Genomic DNA, 18,558 nt, shown 5'->3' on the forward strand with positions numbered 1-18,558 from the left:
AAGGGTGGGAAAAGCAGTACTGGGGTACAATCTTAAAAACGATAGAATGATCTCAGTACGAATCCAAGGCAAACCATTCAACATCACAGTAATTCAAGTCTATGCCCCAACCACTGAGGCCGAAGAAGCTGAGGTTGATCGGTTCTATGAAGACCTACAACACCTTCTAGAACTAACACCAAAAAAAGACGTCCTCTTCATCATAGGGGATTGGAATGCTAAAGTAGGAAGTCAAGAAATCACCGGGATAACAGGCAAGCATGGCCTTGGTGTACAAAATGAAGCAGGACAAAGGCTAATAGAGTTTTGCCAAGAGAACACGCTGATCATAGCAAACACTCTTTTCCAACAGCACAAGAGGCGACTCTACACATGGACGTCACCAGATGGTCAATATCGAAATCAGATTGATTATGTCCTTTGCAGCCAAAGATGGAGAAGCTCCATACAGTCAGTAAAAACAAGACCTGGAGCTGACTGTGGCTCAGATCATGAGCTGCTTCTTGCAAAATTTCGGCTTAAATTGAAGAACGTAGGGAAAACCACTAAACCGTTCAGGTATGACCTAAATCATATCCTTGATGAATATACAGTGGAGGTGAGGAATAGATTTCAGGGATTAGACCTGATAGACAGAGTGCCTGAGGAACTATGGACGGAGGTCCGTAACATTGTTCAGGAGGCAGCATCGAAATCCATCCCAAAGAAAAAGAAATGCAAGAAAGCAAAGTGGCTGTCTGATGAGGCTTTACAAGTAGCTCATGAAAGAAGGGAAGCGAAAAGCAAGGGAGAAAGGGGAAGATATACCCAACTGAATGCAGAGTTCCAGAGAATAGCAAGGAGAGACAAGAAGGCCTTCTTAAGTGAACAATGCAAAGAAATCGAAGAAAACAACAGAATGGGAAAGACTAGAGATCTCTTCAAGAAAATTGGAGATCTCAAGGGAACGTTTTGTGCAAAGATGGGCATGATAAAGGGCAAAGAAGGCAGGGACCTAACAGAAGCAGATGAGATTAAGAAGAGGTGGCAAGAATACACAGAAGAACTATACAGGAAAGATCTGAATGTCCCTGATAGCCATGATAGTGCGGTCACTGAACTTGAGCCGGACATCCTAGAGAGTGAAGTCAAGTGGGCCTTAGGAAGCATTAGTAACAATAAAGCTAGCGGAGATGACAGTATTCCAGCCGAGCTATTTAAAATCCTAAAAGATGATGCTGTTAAAGTGCTGCATTCAATATGCCAACAAATCTGGAACACTCAACAGCGGCCACAAGACTGGAAAAGGTCAGTTTACATTCCAATTCCAAAGAAGGGCAACGCCAAAGAGTGTTCAAACTACCGCACCATTGCGCTCATTTCACATGCCAGCAAGGTGATGCTCAAAATCCTACAAGCTAGGCTTCAGCAGTATGCGAACCGAGAACTACCGGAAGTACAAGCTGGGTTTAGAAGAGGCAGAGGAACTAGAGATCAAATCACCAACATTCGCTGCATCATGGAGAAAGCAAGAGAATTCCAGAAAAACGTCTATTTCTGCTTCATTGACTACGCTAAAGCCTTTGATTGTGTGGATCACAACAAACTCTGGCAAATTCTTAAAGAGATGGGAGTACCAGACCACCTTACCTGTCTCCTGAGAAACCTGTACGAGGGTCAAGAAGCAACAGTAAGAACCAGACATGGAACAACCGATTGGTTCCAAATTGGGAAAGGAGTACGACAAGGCTGCATATTGTCACCCTGCTTATTTAACTTATATGCAGAGTACATCATGAGAAATGCCGGGTTGGATGAATCAGAGGTCGGAATTAAGATTGCTGGGAGAATTATCAACAACCTCCGATATGCAGACGATACCACCCTAATGGCAGAAAGCGAAGAGGATCTCAAGAGCCTCTTGTTGAGGGTGAAAGAGGAGAGTGCAAAAGCTGGTTTGAAACTCAACATTAAAAAAATGAAGATCATGGCATCTGGCCCCATCACTTCCTGGCATATAGAAGGGGAAGAAATGGAAGCAGTGACAGATTTTACTTTCTTGGGCTCCAAGATCACCACAGACGGTGACTGTAGCCATGAAATTAAAAGACGCTTGCTCCTTGGGAGGAAAGCTATGGCCAACCTAGACAGCATAGTAAGAAGCAGAGACATCACCTTGCCGACAAAGGTCCTTCTAATCAAAGCTATGGTTTTCCCAGTAGTAATGTATGGCTGTGAGAGCTGGACTATAAGGAAGGCTGAGCACCGAAGAATTGATGCTTTCGAACTGTGGTGCTGGAGAAGACTCTTACGAGTCCCCTGGACTGCAAGGAGGTCAAATCAGTCAACCCTAAAGGAAATCAACCCTGAGTGCTCATTGGAAGGACAGATACTGAAGCTGAAGCTCCAATATTTTGGCCACCTAATGCGAAGAGAAAACTCCCTGGAAAAGACCCTGATGCTGGGAAAGACTGAAGGCAAAAGGAGAAGGGGACAGCAGAGGATGAGATGGCTAGGTAGCATCACGGATGCAATGAATATGAACTTGAGCACGCTCCGGGAGAGAGCGCAGGACAGGAAGGCCTGGCGTGCTATGGTCCATGGGGTCACGAAGAGTCGGACACGACTGAACGACTGAACAACAACAACAACAACATCCATGTAAGGCAGGTTGCATCAAAATGCCTTATCATCTCTAGATTAGCACATAGCGGTAAGAAATGTTGGCAGCCAGCTGCATCAAAAGGAGATTCTGCTCATTTCCCCAAATATTTTCCAGAACACTGTGCTTCTGTGCACCTTTTACTGTGTAATTGCCAGTTATATACACATGGCTTTCTCTGATTTCCTATTTTGCAGATCTGAGGTGCTTTCCTAATCTGCTTGCAGCCAAGGAATGCTGACCTAGTTTTCTCTAACCATCTTGAATAATTAAAACCCATAAGCATTTCCATCATTCCAGTAGATTTCCACAGTGAACAGTATTCAACTCCTTCTTGCCAATTTGCCTTTGGTATTTTAGAAATAGCACTGGGGGAACCTTTTCTTACTGTAGCCATGCTATTCTGTGATTTCCAGTACCTTGAATCCACACTTATAAGGCCCAAGGAGCAGTATCCAGCTGTGTCATTCTGCTCATGCAAATGTCATTGTGCTAGCAGAAGTTAGGTTCCGAACTGTGCATAAGAGGAGAATCAAACTAAAGTTATATTTGTGCAAGTGGTTGTGCATTACCCTTGTGCAACCTGTTGTGCAACTGGTTGTGCATTACAGTTGTGCAGCCTGTTGCACAATGGGCTGTGAAGGCAGTTGCCCAACGGGTTGCACACCTGCTTGCACAACTGTTTTGCACAAGTGTAATGCGCGACCACTTGCACAACGGAAAGATTCAGTGGAGCTCCGCTAGCGTTATTTGAATTTGCCAAATGACACTCTTGGATACTGCATACCTTGGAGAGCTCGTTTCCTGGCCCACATCAGCCAGGGAGATCCTGCTCAGTGTCCTTTTATTCAGGGAAGTCAGGTCCGCATGATCACAGGGCAAAGACTGAGCCTGCAGCCCTGTACCCATCTACCTAGGAGTAAGCCCCATTGAACTCAAATGGGGCTTACTTCTGAGCAGACATGCATAGGATTACACAGTCAGCGGCATCCCAGTCAAGCCTGCCAGTGCCCAAACTTGTAGGTGTTTGCGAAAGACTCTGTAAGAGATGGGCTGGGCAACATGTGGCCCTCCAGATGTTTTGGTCTACAACACTCATGATCTCTTACCATTGGCCTTGCCAGTTAGGGCTGATGGGAGTTGTAGGCCAAAACATTTGGAAGGCACCAGGTTCCTCACACCTGCCAAGGCTTTCCTGTTCTCTAGACCTCTGTGGATTAGTGAACTGAGATTTATTTGTTTACTTGTAACCTATTTGAAATGTATGGAGAAAGTAGGATGTAAATCTTTTAAATAGATCTTATGCCGGGAGGTGAGGTGGGAGAGTATATAGGGTGTTGTCTCTAGACCACACTTTCTTAAAGGGCCTTGTACTCAACTGCAATATAAAACAACTTCCCCAACCTGGTGTCCTCCAGACGTTTGGACTACAACTCCAATAATATCTGACCATAGGTCATGCTGGCTGGGGCTGATGGTAGTTGTAGCCCAAACATCTGGGGGGCACCAGGTTGGAGAAGGCTGATTTAAAGCTTTAAGAAGCACCATAGTTTTCCATCACTGTTATATTTCTTGTTGCGAAAATCAAAATTTGGAAAAAACAAAAACCCCAGCACTAAATTTCTTCAGAGACAGTCATGGCAAGTTCAGAATAAAACATTTATGTTGAAAACCTATGTGCAGTATAAGAACACTGGTTAATTTCCTAAAATTATTTGGAATACAGAATTTGAGTTTAATTTTCTTGGTATAGAAATGTATTTTTTAAGAGCAGGAGCTTAAGTTCTGGCCATGTGTTCAGAGGGAACAGTCACCATTGCCAGCGGTAGGATGAGAACTTGTGTATGGGTGGTGGTACTAGGAACAGAACGTCCAAGCTTATCTGGCAGGGAGCTCTGTAAAAACAGAAGGAAACCATCCATGGAAGGATCTGGTGAGATTACTGGTGAACCTTGTAATTAACTTCAGTATGGGGAAAGCACAGCTTTTAGGCCTGTTTGGACAATTTTGAGTTGCAACTTGCAGATCAAGAGGACCTTCGGTGGGGTCAGCAATGTCAAGTATTTGTACTGTTTGAAGTTCCTCTTTGGGGCACACAGTTCAAGGGCTCGATCTGCATTGGATGCTCTCTGATACCCCCGTGGTTGAGGCCACACCACTTTCAGCCCGTACTAAATGTAATCAGCCCTTGCTGCAGTGGGAAGCAACTGCGAGACCAGCCACAGTGTGTACAGCCCTCATGTCTGCAGGAGATATTACAGCCTTCTCCAACTCGATGCCCTCCAGATATGTTGGATGACAATACCCAGCATCCCTGCCATAGGTGTGCTGGCTGGGGATGGTGGGAGTTGTAGTCCAATACCCCACTAGTTTGGGGGAAGCTGAGGGATTGACTTTCACTGCAAGGTTCTGTCTCTCTAAAGCTTTTACTCCCATGCTCCTGTTTCTGGTGGGGTGGGAGTTAGAAGAAATATTGGTGCAGACATTCACAGCAGTGCAACAGGCTGAGCAAAACACAAGGTTTTGTCCAGCAGACAAGCTAGGTGTCCATTCCCCGATACATATCACAGCTTCATCTTTTTTTTTTTTCCAGGAAAGAATGTCTAGACCTGATGGAGAGGTGCAGCTTGCATAGTAACGCAGGCTCTGCAAGGAATTCCCCAACACAGCTGCTAGCCGGTGAGCTGCTGGTTATATCTTCAATATGCAGCATAACAGAATAGTAGAGGATGCTTGATGGCCTCTATTAATATTTCAGGTTGGTAGAAAAACGCTTGCATGAATTGGAAGGTAGACCTTTAGCCCAGATTTTATGTGTGGGTTGATGTTTGATGGACATGTTTGATGGACAGAAAGGATACCTCTGTTCAACCATATATATATATATATATAGTCTCAGGTCAGGACTGAGTACAACAGAAGGGAGTTATTGCCCTCTAGGGGCTCATTCACACATTACAAAACAGTGGTTTGACAACAGATTGCGTCGTCAACCCTGTAACTCAAGGAAACGTTGTGCTGCACAGGTAGTAACTGTATCCTGCTATCTCAGGCAATCTCTGCTTAATAATCACTACTACATTTTGACTATAAAGAACAAGAGGAGGAAAACACCAGCAAATCAACGGCTCAGAGCTACATCAGTCCCGAGAACCCTGTATGGCTCATATGTTACCAAGTTGTGCCAGGTCTGGTAATCTATGGATTCCCATTGCAGAATAAGACTCTTTGCATTGCCATGTGTAAATATATTCAAACTCTTCATTCTTTAGTTTCCAGAAGAGAGCTCAATTTTTCCTAACTTTTTTGGGGGAAAGGCTTATAAATTACAATCTTTTGTTAAACTTGTCATTTTAAAAAACAACCTGATTTTCGCCCTGTATTTATTTAGGGTTGCTGGACTCTAGTATCTATAAAGTACTGGGAAAGGTTGGGATTCCATCAGAAAAGATCACTTCCTGGCCTACTGTTTTGCCATGGTGTTGCTGTGCTCTGCATAACTTGCCTGTGAATTGATAGCACAACTCATAGTTACCAGTGGGACAGCCATGCCCTCATTCAGTAAACAAAAGAGTCTTATAGCAGGCTATTGAAAGGGCAACTAAACAGTGAGAAAAATTCAGATACAGATAGTTTGCGACCTCTGATGTCACAACGAATAATTCAAAACCTGATATAGTTTATGATGATGCAGTAGTAAAACATTAGTTGACAAAAATACAACTTAGTGAGGTGCGAGAGGTCCAGTTGAGTGCATGCATAAGCATGCTTAGCAGATACTCAGGGCACAATAAAAGCAGTTCTGCATATAAATCCCAAACAGTATTTTTTGTAGAGTGGTATCCTGGCCAAGTGGTCTATGATGCTGGATTTAGGCTCCAGTCATTTTGATGGTGTGGGTTTGAATCCTACCTCTGCCAAGGTATAATTTGAAGCTGGTGTGGTGTAGTGGTTAGAGTGTTGTACTAGGATTGTGGAGATCTGGGTTCAAATCCCCACTTAGCCATGAATCTCATTGGGTGAACATGGGCCAGTCACTATCTCTCAGCCTAACCTACCTTGCAGGGTTGTTGTGAGGATAAAATGAGGCAGGGGAAAAAACACATTCATCGCCTTGAGCCCCTTGGAGGAAAGGTGGGATATAACCAACCTGCCCAGTCACTGAGGTCATCAGAGGGCATGCTCTTGGTGGTTCCACATGGACCCATGGCCCGGCTGGAGTCCACCAGGAAAAGAGCCTTCAATGTGGTACCCCACTTCCTGTGGAACTCCCTGACTTTGTAGGTCAAGCAGGCGCCAACATTGTGCTGCTTCCGGTGCCTCCTGAAGACATTGTTATTTCGGGAAGCCTTCCTTGATTGGCCAGCCACGGTTTATTAAATTCGGTCTTATCGGAACTTGTTTCTTTTAAAGGGTTTTTTTAACATGGTGTTTTATTCTTTATCTTTGCTATTCACCACTCTGAAATCCTTTGATGTGAAGCGGTATATAAATATTGTAAATTAAATAAATAAATAAATCTAATAAAAATGTTTACCAGCTTCCTCAAAGATGTGTTTGCCTGTGCAGTCTAGCTCCTTCCACAAGATTCCTCCACACGTTTGCCTCCACATGGCGGATTGGGCAGGCCGGGGCTGTGTGCCATGCCCCCCCCCCCCCCCAGCACTACACTTTGAACGTAGATGTCTGAAAGAGAAAACCTGCATGTGAGCAGCTGCTCATGCATAGCTGCATAACTGGGGCTGTGAAGGTGGAGGGGCAGGACCAGCACAGGGGCAGGGCTAGCACAGGGGCAGGGCCAGGGGGGATGGCCTTACTCTAGCCTGTACACCAGGGGGGTCACACCTCTTTCAGCCTGAGTTTTGGAGATGGCCTCAGGGGCCACATCCCAGTGGTAGACAGGGCCAAAATTGCAGCATATTTTGTCTTACTGCCAGTCACTAAGCCTTAGGAGAGGCCTTTCAACCTTCTAGAGTAGAGAGGGGGGAAATGATCAGGAAGCCATCAGAAGATCAGGGGAAAGGGCGTGGGGCCAGGGAAATGGTGGATGACTATCTGTGGAACCCTGGAGGGCCAGATTTTGCCCCCAGGTGGGCCGGATGTGCCCACAGCCTGAGATTCAATACCCCTGCTCTGCATGTATGTAAATGCCTAGAAGAAACATGTGGAAAGGGCTTCTGCTGCTTTGGGTGAGCAGGGGCTGGCTAGGCTGGATTAGAGCACATGGAAAGGTCCTGTACAGAGCAATCATCTGGGCCCCTGTTTGTTTCTGATCTGCATGCTACACCAGGGGTTGGCAACCCAGTGCCTTCCACACGTTTTGGGCTTCAACCCCAATGATCAGGGATTGCTGGAGTTGTAGTCCAGAACATCTGGAGGACACCAATTAGCCTGCCCCTGTACTGCATACTTTAGGCCCTAGTGTCTAGAGCCTACACACACAGATAAGCACCATCCTGTTGTCTTGACTCATCCCACAACAGAGAGAGTGCAACCACTTTGCTTCTTAGTGTGGCCAGGCTACCAATATTTTGAATTTTCACCACTTTTGAGAATAAGGTTATTGTTCCCTTGTAACGTGATAGAGAGAACAACCAATTTCTAAGGGAACCAAGGCATGGAATAGGATAGAGTTGCTTTCAGGTAATTACGTTACAGCTGGTGGCCCAGATTTCCTGGTCCTTCCTCTGTTACATACTTATATAGTAGCTAAGCCAGCCTTGGAAATCTGTGCTTTATTAAGTGATTTGTCATTTATGAAAAAATGTTTATTTTGCCTCTTTCTTTCTCTGAGGTAAAGCTGCTGACAGCTTCTCTTCAGAATCATCTTCCAGATCACCAAGTCCTCAGCTGCTGCATCCAAAATACAATGTCACAAACCACCCTGGAAAGCCTGCTGCAGCAATGTCCTTTCAAGCCACTGCAAAGTAACTTTCAAAATGGTTCATAGATCTGTTTTTCATAAGGATTTGTAGGGAAACAGAAGTATGGAAAGGGCAAAGCATAGCAGTGTTATCATTTGTGAAGCTGCCATGTTGATCTAGTGCTGTGAATTGCCCAAACTGAAAGAATGTCATCAAAGTAGAGATGGGGGAGAATTCAGCCATGGACCCCAATGAGGCCGGATTCCAAGAATCCAGCCCCATTGGGGCCTGTGGCGGAACAAAGCACTCACCTCTGCCTCCCCCCAGAATCCGTGCGGGTCGGCTCCTTTGTAGTGTTGATCCTGCAGAGCCGGCCACCAGCTCCGCTTCGCTGGCGATACAGCCGGCCGCCATTGCCGTGCCGTATTGCTGGGGTAGGGTAAGTGAGTCTCTGGATGCAAATGGCATAGTGGGCGCCATTTGCAGATGTAAAGCTGGTAGGTTAGCCTAAATGCAGCCGTAAATGGCTGCATTTAGGCTAATCTATCAGCTTTACGGCCGCAAATGGTGCCCACTACGCCATTTACATCCAGAGACTCACCCTACCCCAGCGATACGGCACGGCAATGGTGGCCGGCTGTATCGCCAGCGAAGTGGAGCTGGCGGCCGGCTCCGCAGGATTGCCGCAGAGCAGAGCCGGCCCGGATGGATTCCGAGGGGGAGAGATGGATTGCCTCCCCCGCCCATGGACCCCCCACACACACACACTGGACCCGGAGGTAAGTGTTTCATACATCCCTACATCAAAGTGACATTTGTTTACATTCTTGTTTTGTGTGCCGTTTCGCACATGAAACGCAAATACATCCCCAAATGCATATGACTTGGAAAGTGAATTAGGTGTGGATGACATCATACATTTCCTCTCATCTCCCACCTATTACATTTCTGTAAATGGTCTGGGCATTTGCATACCCTATAGCAGCCTTTCCCAACCTGGTGTCCACCAGATCTGCTGGACTACAACTTCCATCATCCCCAAACAGCATGGCCATCTAGCTCAGTATTGTCTACTTCGGAGGTGCTGAACCTCTTTCAGCCTGAGGGCTGAATTCCATTTCGGAGATGATTTGGGGGGCTGCATTCCAGTGGTGCATGGAGCGAAAGGGGTTATGACCCCAAATGCCAGCATAGTGTAGCTTAAAGCTCTTACTGCCAGTAGCTAAGCCTGAGGAGAGACATCTAACCCTTTTAAAATGGGGGGAAGGGTGCACAAAAGCCAGGAAACCACCAAACAATTGGTGATCATTGGAAAGGGGATGGGTCCAGAGGAAGGGGGCTCGGCCATCTGGGGAATCCCAGGGTAGTATCCAATGTTAGTTCTACTTAGAGTAGACCCACTGAAATGAATGGGGATTACGTTAGTCATGACTAACAAGCCCCATCAATTTCAATGGGACTAACATTGGATACTCCCCCCAGAGCACTGGATTTGCCCTGCCCCCCCCCTCCCAGGCGGGCCAGATTTGGCCCCTGGACCTGAGGTTCTGCCCCCCCCCATCTACTCTGATGGGCAGCAGCTCTCTGTGTTCTCAGGCATAGGGTTGTTCACCTGCCATCTGATAATTTTAACTGGAGAGGACGGGGATTGAACCTGGGACCTTCCACATGCAGAGCACAGGCTCTACAACTGAGCTACGGTCCCCTGAGGCCTCTCTTTATTTGCTTCTTTTTCTCTCAGCCTTCTTTTTTTCTTTTAAAAAAAATAAAAGAAATCAAGCCAATCCTGAGGGCAGAATGGTACCATGATTGAGGTCCTGGCTGTGTACCCCCTGCCCACAATGCCGGCACTTACAGGCAAGAACCACATCGCCTCTGCTCCACACAGTTTGACAGACCCGGGAAAGAGGTCCTAATATGGTCACCGTGACTTTGCAGCTGCATTTTTCCTTTACTGGACCCAAGCAAAATACCCAGGCCTTCTGTGAGGCAGGCGGAAGCGTGCCTCAGAGAGACAACAACAGAAGCACCCAGCCCACCCATCTTTGGAGCTTTCTGGAGAGACATATCAAATGCCCTGTTTTCTCTGTGGAGGGATCTGTCCTTGGGTACCCCTAAGCTTCACTACGTTCTTTGGTGTTTGCACTGGTACTGGTTCATAAAACCCACCTTTTTTGTGTGCAGATGCTTAGAGGTGAGGCTTTTGTTGTGCAGCCATCCTGCCTCAAACATGGAGGGGGGGTTGGGGGGGTTGTCCAGATGACATCCTCTTCCATTTATAACCCTCTCATGTTTTCCCACTGCTGCTTCTGTCTTTTCTTTACCACAGAAACATCTGTTAAGGAGGGAAAGATGGAACAGCTGCACAGTGGGTAGTATCCAATACAGAGTAGACCCACTGAACTGAATGGGCATAATATACATCGGACTGCCATTGGATATTGCCCAGTGTATGGTGAGGGGCCGTGGCTCAGTGGCAAAGGACATGTTTTGCATGTAAAAGGCCCCAGGTTCATCACTCAGTATCTCTGGGTAGGGCTAGAAAAAAAAATCCTGCCTGAAACCTTGGAGAGCTGCTGCCAGTCAGTGTTGACAATACTGGACTAAATGGACCAACTCCATATAAGGCAGCATTTCTACAATGCCTTTCAAGTCCTACATTCCTACAACGCCTTTCAATTGTTAGTGTCTGGAAGCCCCCAGAATAAGAATTGGATTCCAAGGTCTCTTTCTTTGACTGCTTTATTCTTAAAGGCAGATTCTGTCATGGTTTTCTTCCCAGTTCACCGAAGCAGCTTTGTCTTTATGAAAGCAGAATTGCATTCGGCTCTGCCCTGAAGGTTCTTGTTTGCACAGGACCGCTTGATCCAACGTTCCTGTTGTTTCTTGTACAAACTTGCACCGAGCGCCCCTCCTTTTGAGCCAAAGTGGAGGTGGGGGGAAGCATCTCCTGATTAAAACGTAAGCCTCTGAAAGCCATGGTCGCTCAAAGCATCACTAGGAGAAAACAAAAGGAGGTGTCTGCTGCAGGCCTGTCCTCTCATTGCTTCTCAGCTCCCCACTCACGGACCTTTTAAAGCTAACTTTGTTTTCTCTTCTTGTCTAGTGACAGCGTGTTTCAGATTATCACCGTTTCCAAGGGAACAGGCCTCGGCTTGAACATTGTAGGAGGCACCAACAGGAATGAAGGCCCCTTGGTATATATTCTGGAAGTTATTCCTGGAGCTGATTGTCATAAGGTAGATAAAGGACAGTGGGACATATTTGTTTCTTATTTTTATGTGGTCCAGCTTGGTCTGGCTGGTGTGGGGCAGTGTGTGTGTGTGTGGAGGGCATTATTTAATATCTGTTCAACTGTTGTAAGCACTTTTCAAAATCGGGACTGATCTACTCTGATTTGTGGTGGTAGCAAACCAGAAGGGACCTATCGCTGGGTTCCTCTTGTTTCTTTTTTCGGAGAAATGGTTAGCATTTGCTGTTATTTGCGGTGATCTCCTGCCAGCGTCTGATGAGCACAGTTAGCTTTGCTGTGCCATTGCTTCCAGTGCAAGCACAGATGTGTAGTAGAATTTAATTAGAAAGGAGTCAGGACTTTCTTTTTCTTTGTTTGACTGGGGGGCGGGGAGCATTAATTAGATCTGATTGGTTTTTCAAATGCAAAATAAACCCTTACGAAGAGAAATGCATCGTTTTGGAGGGATCTTCTATTTTAATTGACAAAATGCTTGTCATTCTGACAGGCATGGGAGGCAAGAGGGTATTAGGGCTGGACCACTGGCAGCAGTCTAGGGTGAACCAGGGGTCAGAAGCTGTGGGACCAGCCAGTTGTCTTCCGTGAGCGTGTATGACATTGCCCGAGGCTGCCAGGAGCCATGGGATATGTGATTTCCTAGCAAAGACATCACAAAGCATGGGAACAACACTTCCCATGGTTGCTGGCAGCCCTGGACACTGTTGTGGATGCTCATGGCAGTGCCTAGGGCATGGATGTGGATTCTCTGGCCCGTGGAGCCTCCCCATGCAGCCAGCAGCCCACCCATCCCCCAACCTTCTCCCACAGCAGCTAGATTTTTTTAAAGCCTTCCACGGACTTCAGTGGCAAGCTTTTTTACAAGTCTGATTGTGGCACCAGGGGGCGGGGGATTTAGAGGAGGTCACAGCTGAGGAAGGAAAGACTAACCCTTCCCGCACCCCACAAAATCCCCCCCCCCCATTGCCCACTGGTGCTGCAAGCCAATGGGAGACTTTTTCCAAGTCTAATTGTGGGGGGGGGGGGAATTGGGGTGGGTTCCACAGCTGGGAAGGGAAGATTTAAACCCCCACCCCAGGTGCAACCCCTCCCAAATTGCCCCCTGGTGTTGCAGGTGGCTTGGAAAAAGCATCCCGGTGGCTGACGAGAGAAGGCTTTGTCCAAGCCTTCTTGGACAAAGCCAATTGGCAGCATGGGGGGGAAATTTTGAGGGTGTGTGGTATGTGTGTGTGTATGAGTGAATGAGAAAAAATGGGGTGGTCCCATCCCCTTTAACCTTGACCCCACCCATGTTTTGTGGCAGGGCAGGGCCACCTTTGGCATATGGGCTCTGAACGGTTCCCGGGAAGGGAATGTGACTCTCTGTCTATCCAGGTTGCCCGGCCAGGAGCTGTTCCTGCCACCAGGGTCATTTCAGTTAGGGAATAGGAAGGGGGCAACGGTGGTGGGGGCAGCTGAAGGCAGGGTCCGAGGGCAAAATGAGTCCATGTCAAGCCAGGTCTGAACTTTGAAAGTTGATTTAACATGGGCTGGGATTTAACATGGGCTGGGAGTGAACATGGCCTGGGAGTGGTAAAATTCTCGTGCTGAGCCCCCTTTTTTCAAAACCAACCCCATCAGTAGTTACAGCACAAGCTGTAATGGTGGTGGGGGCAGCTGAAGGCAGGGACTGAGGACAAAATGAAGGGCAAAAGTTCAAACCAGGTCTGAACTTTGAAAGTTGATTTAACATGGGCTGGGATTTAACATGGGCTGGGAGTGGTAAAATTCTCGTGCTGAGCCCCTGCTCTAAAACTTCCATGATATTGAAAGGAAGCTCTACTGCATGCAGAGATCTCCTCTGGGTCATGGCCAGTGCCCTTAACTACATGAAAGGCTTCATTAAAAACAAACAAAATAGTTTAAGCTTTATGCATTGTATACTATACAGCCATAGTGTGAGTGTGTACATGTATGTGTGTGTATGTAAGTAAATGTGTCTGTTAGAGAAGTTTTTAAGTTCCCATTTTCAAACCCTGTCTCAATGGTAAAGTCAGTTTTCTGCATGTTCGGAGTCCCAAGATGACCACCTTCCTGCCCCCCCCCCCCCAGCCCTTTATCTTGGGACTCTGAACACACAGACACACAGACTTCACTGTAAAGTCAGGTTTTTTTCTCCCCATTCCTCCACCACCACCACCATTGGCTTTTTGTACAATCTTGCCTGATAGAGAGATCTGGAGATCTGAAAAGCTTGCACATTTTTGTGATCATCTACAGTTGTTTGTTGCTGTTCAGTCGTTAAGTCATGTCCGACTCTTCATGACCCCATGGACCATAGCACGCCAGGCCTTCCTGTCCTGCGCTCTCTCCCAGAGTGCGCTCAAGTTCATATTCATTGCATCAGTGATGCTATCTAGCCATCTCATCCTCTGCCGTCCCCTTCTCCTTTTGCCTTCAATCCTTCCCAGCATCAGGGTCTTTTCCAGGGAGTTTTCTCTTCGCATTAGGTGGCCAAAATATTTGAGCTTCAGCTTCAGGATCTGTCCTTCCAATGAGCAGTCAGGGTTGATTTCCTTTAGGATGGACTGATTTGACCTCCTTGCAGTCCAGGGGACTCGTAAGAGTCTTCTCCAGCACCACAGTTCGAAAGCATCAATTCTTCGGCGCTCAGCCTTCCTTATAGTCCAGCTCTCACAGCCATATGTTACTACTGGGAAAACCATAGCTTTGATTATGTGGACCTTTGTCAGCAAGGTGATGTCTCTGCTTCTGACTATGCTGTCTAGGTGTGCCATAGCTTTCCTCCCAAGGAGCAAGCGTCTTTTAATTTCATGGCTACAGTCACCGTCTGCGGTGATCTTGGAGCCCAAGAAAATAAAATCTGTCACAGCTTCCATTTCTTCCCCTTCTATATGCCAGGAAGTGATGGGGCCAGATGCCATGATCTTCATTTTTTTAATGTTGAGTTTCAAACCAGCTTTTGCACTCTCCACTTTCACCCTCAACCAGAGGCTCTTGAGATCCTCTTCGCTTTCTGCAATTAGGGTGGTATCGTCTGCGTAACTGAGGTTGTTGATAATTCTCCCGGCAATCTTAATTCCGACCTGTGATTCATCCAACCCGGTGTTTCTCATGATGTACTCTGCATATAAGTTAAATAAGCAGGGCGATAATATTCAGCCTTGTCGTACTGCTTTCCCAATTTGGAACCACTTGGTTGTTCCATGTCTGGTTCTTACTGTTGCTTCTTGACCCTCGTACAGGTTTCTTAGGAGACAGGTAAGGTGGTCTGGTACTCCCATCTCTTTAAGAATTTGCCACAGTTTGTTGTGATCCACACAATCAAAGGCTTTAGCGTAGTCAATGAAGCAGAAATAGGACTGTGTCCTAAAGTAGTTATCTTTTTTGACCAATAATGGTGTGGCCCATGGTTTGTTTAGGGCAAGCAGGGGGTTTTGCTATGAGCAAGTTTCAAATGGAAAATATGCTGTTTGCCACCAGAGGTCAGCATTGTCACATGCATCAGTATTCCTTGTTAGATAAAAAGAAGTATTTTGGCCTACTCAAAAATGAGTACTAAAGAACAAAACAGAGGTTATTGCTGATTTAGACCTTCTGAACTTTATCACTCAGCATCTAAGAATGGAAACCAATCTGCTTGTAGAGCAGACCAACACAGATATATTTGCATATAGCAGCCTTCTCCAAGACAGTGTCCTTCAGATGTATCGAAGAATCCCTATCATTCCCTGCCAGGATTGCTATTGGTGGGAATTGTAATCCACCACATCTGGAGGGTGCCAGGCTGGGGCAGGACTGGTATATAGGATGCTGCAATGGTGGGGATTTATTATCTGTAATAATAGGTTTATTGCGTGCCTGTTCCCATACATATGTAGCATCCCTTTTTTCCTCAAACTAAAGGAAAAGGGTTGAGTAAGCTCTCTTTTCCCTCCTCTACTCTGCTCTCTTTGCTGAACTCCCAGGGGTGCTTGAATTGTCCTCTTCAGGTCCTTGCTCTAAACCACAGTCACTCACGTTGGGCTCTCTTTTCAACCATTTTCCTCCCCCCCCCACCCCCCACCAAGCAGGTGTAGCTGCTCTTACTTCGTTAGCGTAGCTTGATTAGTACATGCTCACAACCTTGAATCCCTTTGAGACAGCCTCAGCTTACCAGTCATTGCAAAGCAGAGTGTCTTGCTACTGATGTGGAGAATCTCCATGGTGCCACCCTGAAGGAGAGGGGGAATGTAGGGCTGTGCACTGCTTCGGCCCAAGGCCCGAACCCTGAGTCAAAGCGGGCAGCTTCGGGTCACTTTGTGCCCTTTCCGAGGTGAAGCAGAAACGACCTGGAGCGGGTCGGGGGCTCACTGAAGCACTCGGAGCGCTTCGGAGTTTCAGCCCCGGGCCAGCCCCCCCCCGGTGCCTCCAGGTCCTTGCCTGAGCCCCCTTCTCCACTACCACTGCCGCCTTCTCTGTGCTGCCGCCTTCGCCGCTGCTGTCTTTGCCACCGCCCGCCACCGCCATCTCCTTTTAAATGGCGACTCCCTGGAAGAAGAGTCGCCGCGCATCCAGGCCTCAGGAGATGGCGGCGGCAGGTGGCGGCAAAGACAGTGGCAGCGAAACTGTAGCAAAGGCAGCGGTGTTGCGATGGAGAAAGCAGCGGTGGTGTGGCAGCAGAGGTGGCGGTGGCGGCAGAAGAGGAGGCCCAGGTAAGGAGCTGGGGAGTTGCGTGGGGGCATCAGGGGGGGACCTGAAGAGGATTCACCATCCAAACCCCACTTCGGGTTCAGGGCTGAGGCTGAGGCAGGTCAGGAGCCCCCCGAATCTGCCCGAACAGAATTGGGCCTACCTTGGAAGCTGTGAAGTGGTTTCCAAGTCGGATGGGGGGGGGGGTCCCTGCACAGCCCTAGGGAATAGCATTCCTCACAATGCCTCCCTGGTACAATCTTCTGCCTTGCAAGATGGAATGAGGAACACACACCTCTTGGGTTCACATCCTAGCTCCATCATGGACAGCGTCTGTCACTCTGCTTCAGTTCTGTGTCTATAAAAAGGGTGTAATCATTATCTCCAACCTTGCAGTACTATTAAGTACTTTGCACTACAAATATAATCTATAAGTTTGGAGTTTCTATTGTTTTGATGATGACAAGAATCCCAGTGGACTGAATTTTCACCCTACCTTTAAAGCCACTCAAAACTTCAGGGAGGCTAATAATAATAGGGAAGCATATTTTCATTTAAAATGTAGACCTTGGCAAAACATAAATGTGAGAAGCCTTTGCAGATGGCTGCATATTGGTTTGAACTGGTCATATTCTCCCCCACCACATCCACTCCCATTCTCTTGAAGTGTGTCCTGTGTCCTCTTGAAGGGCCCTCCGTGTTTGCCCCTTCCTGATCCAAATGTTCACCAAAGTTGTTTGTACAGCTGTTGAAACCAGATCCCTTACCCCGCCTCTCTGATACAGATTAATCCAGCTCAAAGCTGGATTAAGTGGTACAGAAACTTCTCCCAGACTGTCTGTCGCTTAATTCTAAAACAAAACTACCATCTGCGTCCAATTTTATGCCCAGTGAAATTCCACCGACATATTGTTTTTTGTTTTTTTTTAACATTCTTAGTTCTGTAGCAGCAAAATGGTTCACCTAAATATTAATGCAAACCTCTCCTTGCCGGTACATCCAGTACCACCCAATTATTCCTTTCCATTTTCTTTCTCCTTGTTTTTCATCCTCTCACTTCCACAGGATTGTCTTGCCCATTCTACTGCAGATTGCTGCCCCTCTAGTCAAAGACTGCATCATTTTAATGCAATGCCTAACATAAATATCAAATAGGAGCGACAAACTATAAGTGCTACCTACAGCACTGCTTCTGTTCCATACCTTGCATTTTTAGCAAACCTTTGAGTGTAAGCAATAGCTGTGATGATCTAGTTTAGATCTTGCCTAAGTCAGAGTTGTCAGACCAAAGCAGGTGTTCAGAAGAAGAAAAAAATAGCATGTAGTTCAGTTCTCCAGAGACTCCACCAGTTCAGAATGCATGTAGGGGTATCACATTTTTGAGAGTCCCCCACGTATAAAGCTCCCTGCTCACAGAAAACTTAACACGTTAGGGAGAATGCTCCACTAGATTTCTCCAACAAATGTATAATATATCCATAGGCAGAGAGTTGTTTTTTTGTATATGTATTTTAGGAGCATTCAAGCATGCTTGTGCATTCTGATCCACAGGAGGGGGGTGCATTACATGCTTTTAAAAAACCATGAAATTTTCCTGTTCGTTCCCTTTTCCTTGCAGACACAATTAGTGCACATATTTTAAAAAACAGTTGTGTATTTTAGGGGCAAGTGCTTGCTGGGGCAGCAGGCTAGCTTGCTGATGGCAGATGTATATTTTTTTAATATTGTTGCTGTGATAGCTGCTCACAGTGGGTATATCATATGACTTGTTTGCTATCAGCAGGTTCTATATGCTGTAGCACACTACAAAGGGTTGCAATGCTTTGCAAAATAGCACGTCCTGCTCATAGTGAATGAGTGAGACAACATCCCTTGGGAAAGTGAGCAGGGAGAAGAGCAAGGGGGCTGAAAACCTCCCTCTTGAGCAGGACAATGGTGCATACCAGACCTGTGTCCCCTCTCTGCAATATCACAGTGTAAAGAGCTCAGACTAAGTCTAGCAAATTGATCTCAGCCAGCCTCTGCTCTCAAGGCTGTGACCGACTGAACACCCCAGGTCTCCTTGGAAGTGTTAGATTTCAAAAGTTTGTGTTGACCTCCTTGGGTCGATTGTGACAATCAGTACTAAATGC

General features: G+C 46.8%; 1 protein-coding gene across 17 annotated transcripts in view; it reads left to right on the forward strand.

Moving 5' to 3' along the window:
• STXBP4 (syntaxin binding protein 4) overlaps window positions 1-18,558 on the forward strand; it is a 188,885-nt gene that overhangs the window by 16,312 nt on the left and 154,015 nt on the right. For 8 of the 17 annotated variants that reach the window (XR_014788150.1, XM_084837208.1, XM_084837221.1 and 5 more), the window contains 3 exons: window positions 5,235-5,320; window positions 8,436-8,568; window positions 11,612-11,744. Coding sequence is in view for 15 of the 17 variants with exons in the window: in XM_084837208.1 (XP_084693334.1) it covers window positions 5,235-5,320; window positions 8,436-8,568; window positions 11,612-11,744 (352 nt within the window). In the remaining 2 variants the exon portion in view is untranslated. Of the gene's footprint in view, window positions 1-5,234; window positions 5,400-8,435; window positions 8,569-11,611; window positions 11,745-18,558 lie in introns of all 17 variants that reach the window. The other 9 variants (XR_014788151.1, XM_084837212.1, XM_084837210.1 and 6 more) reach the window with 3 other exon arrangements.

Source organism: Heloderma suspectum, chromosome 2, assembly GCF_057233095.1.
Source record: "Heloderma suspectum isolate Gila_16-S chromosome 2, 16-S_ref, whole genome shotgun sequence".
NCBI lineage: Eukaryota > Metazoa > Chordata > Lepidosauria > Squamata > Helodermatidae > Heloderma > Heloderma suspectum.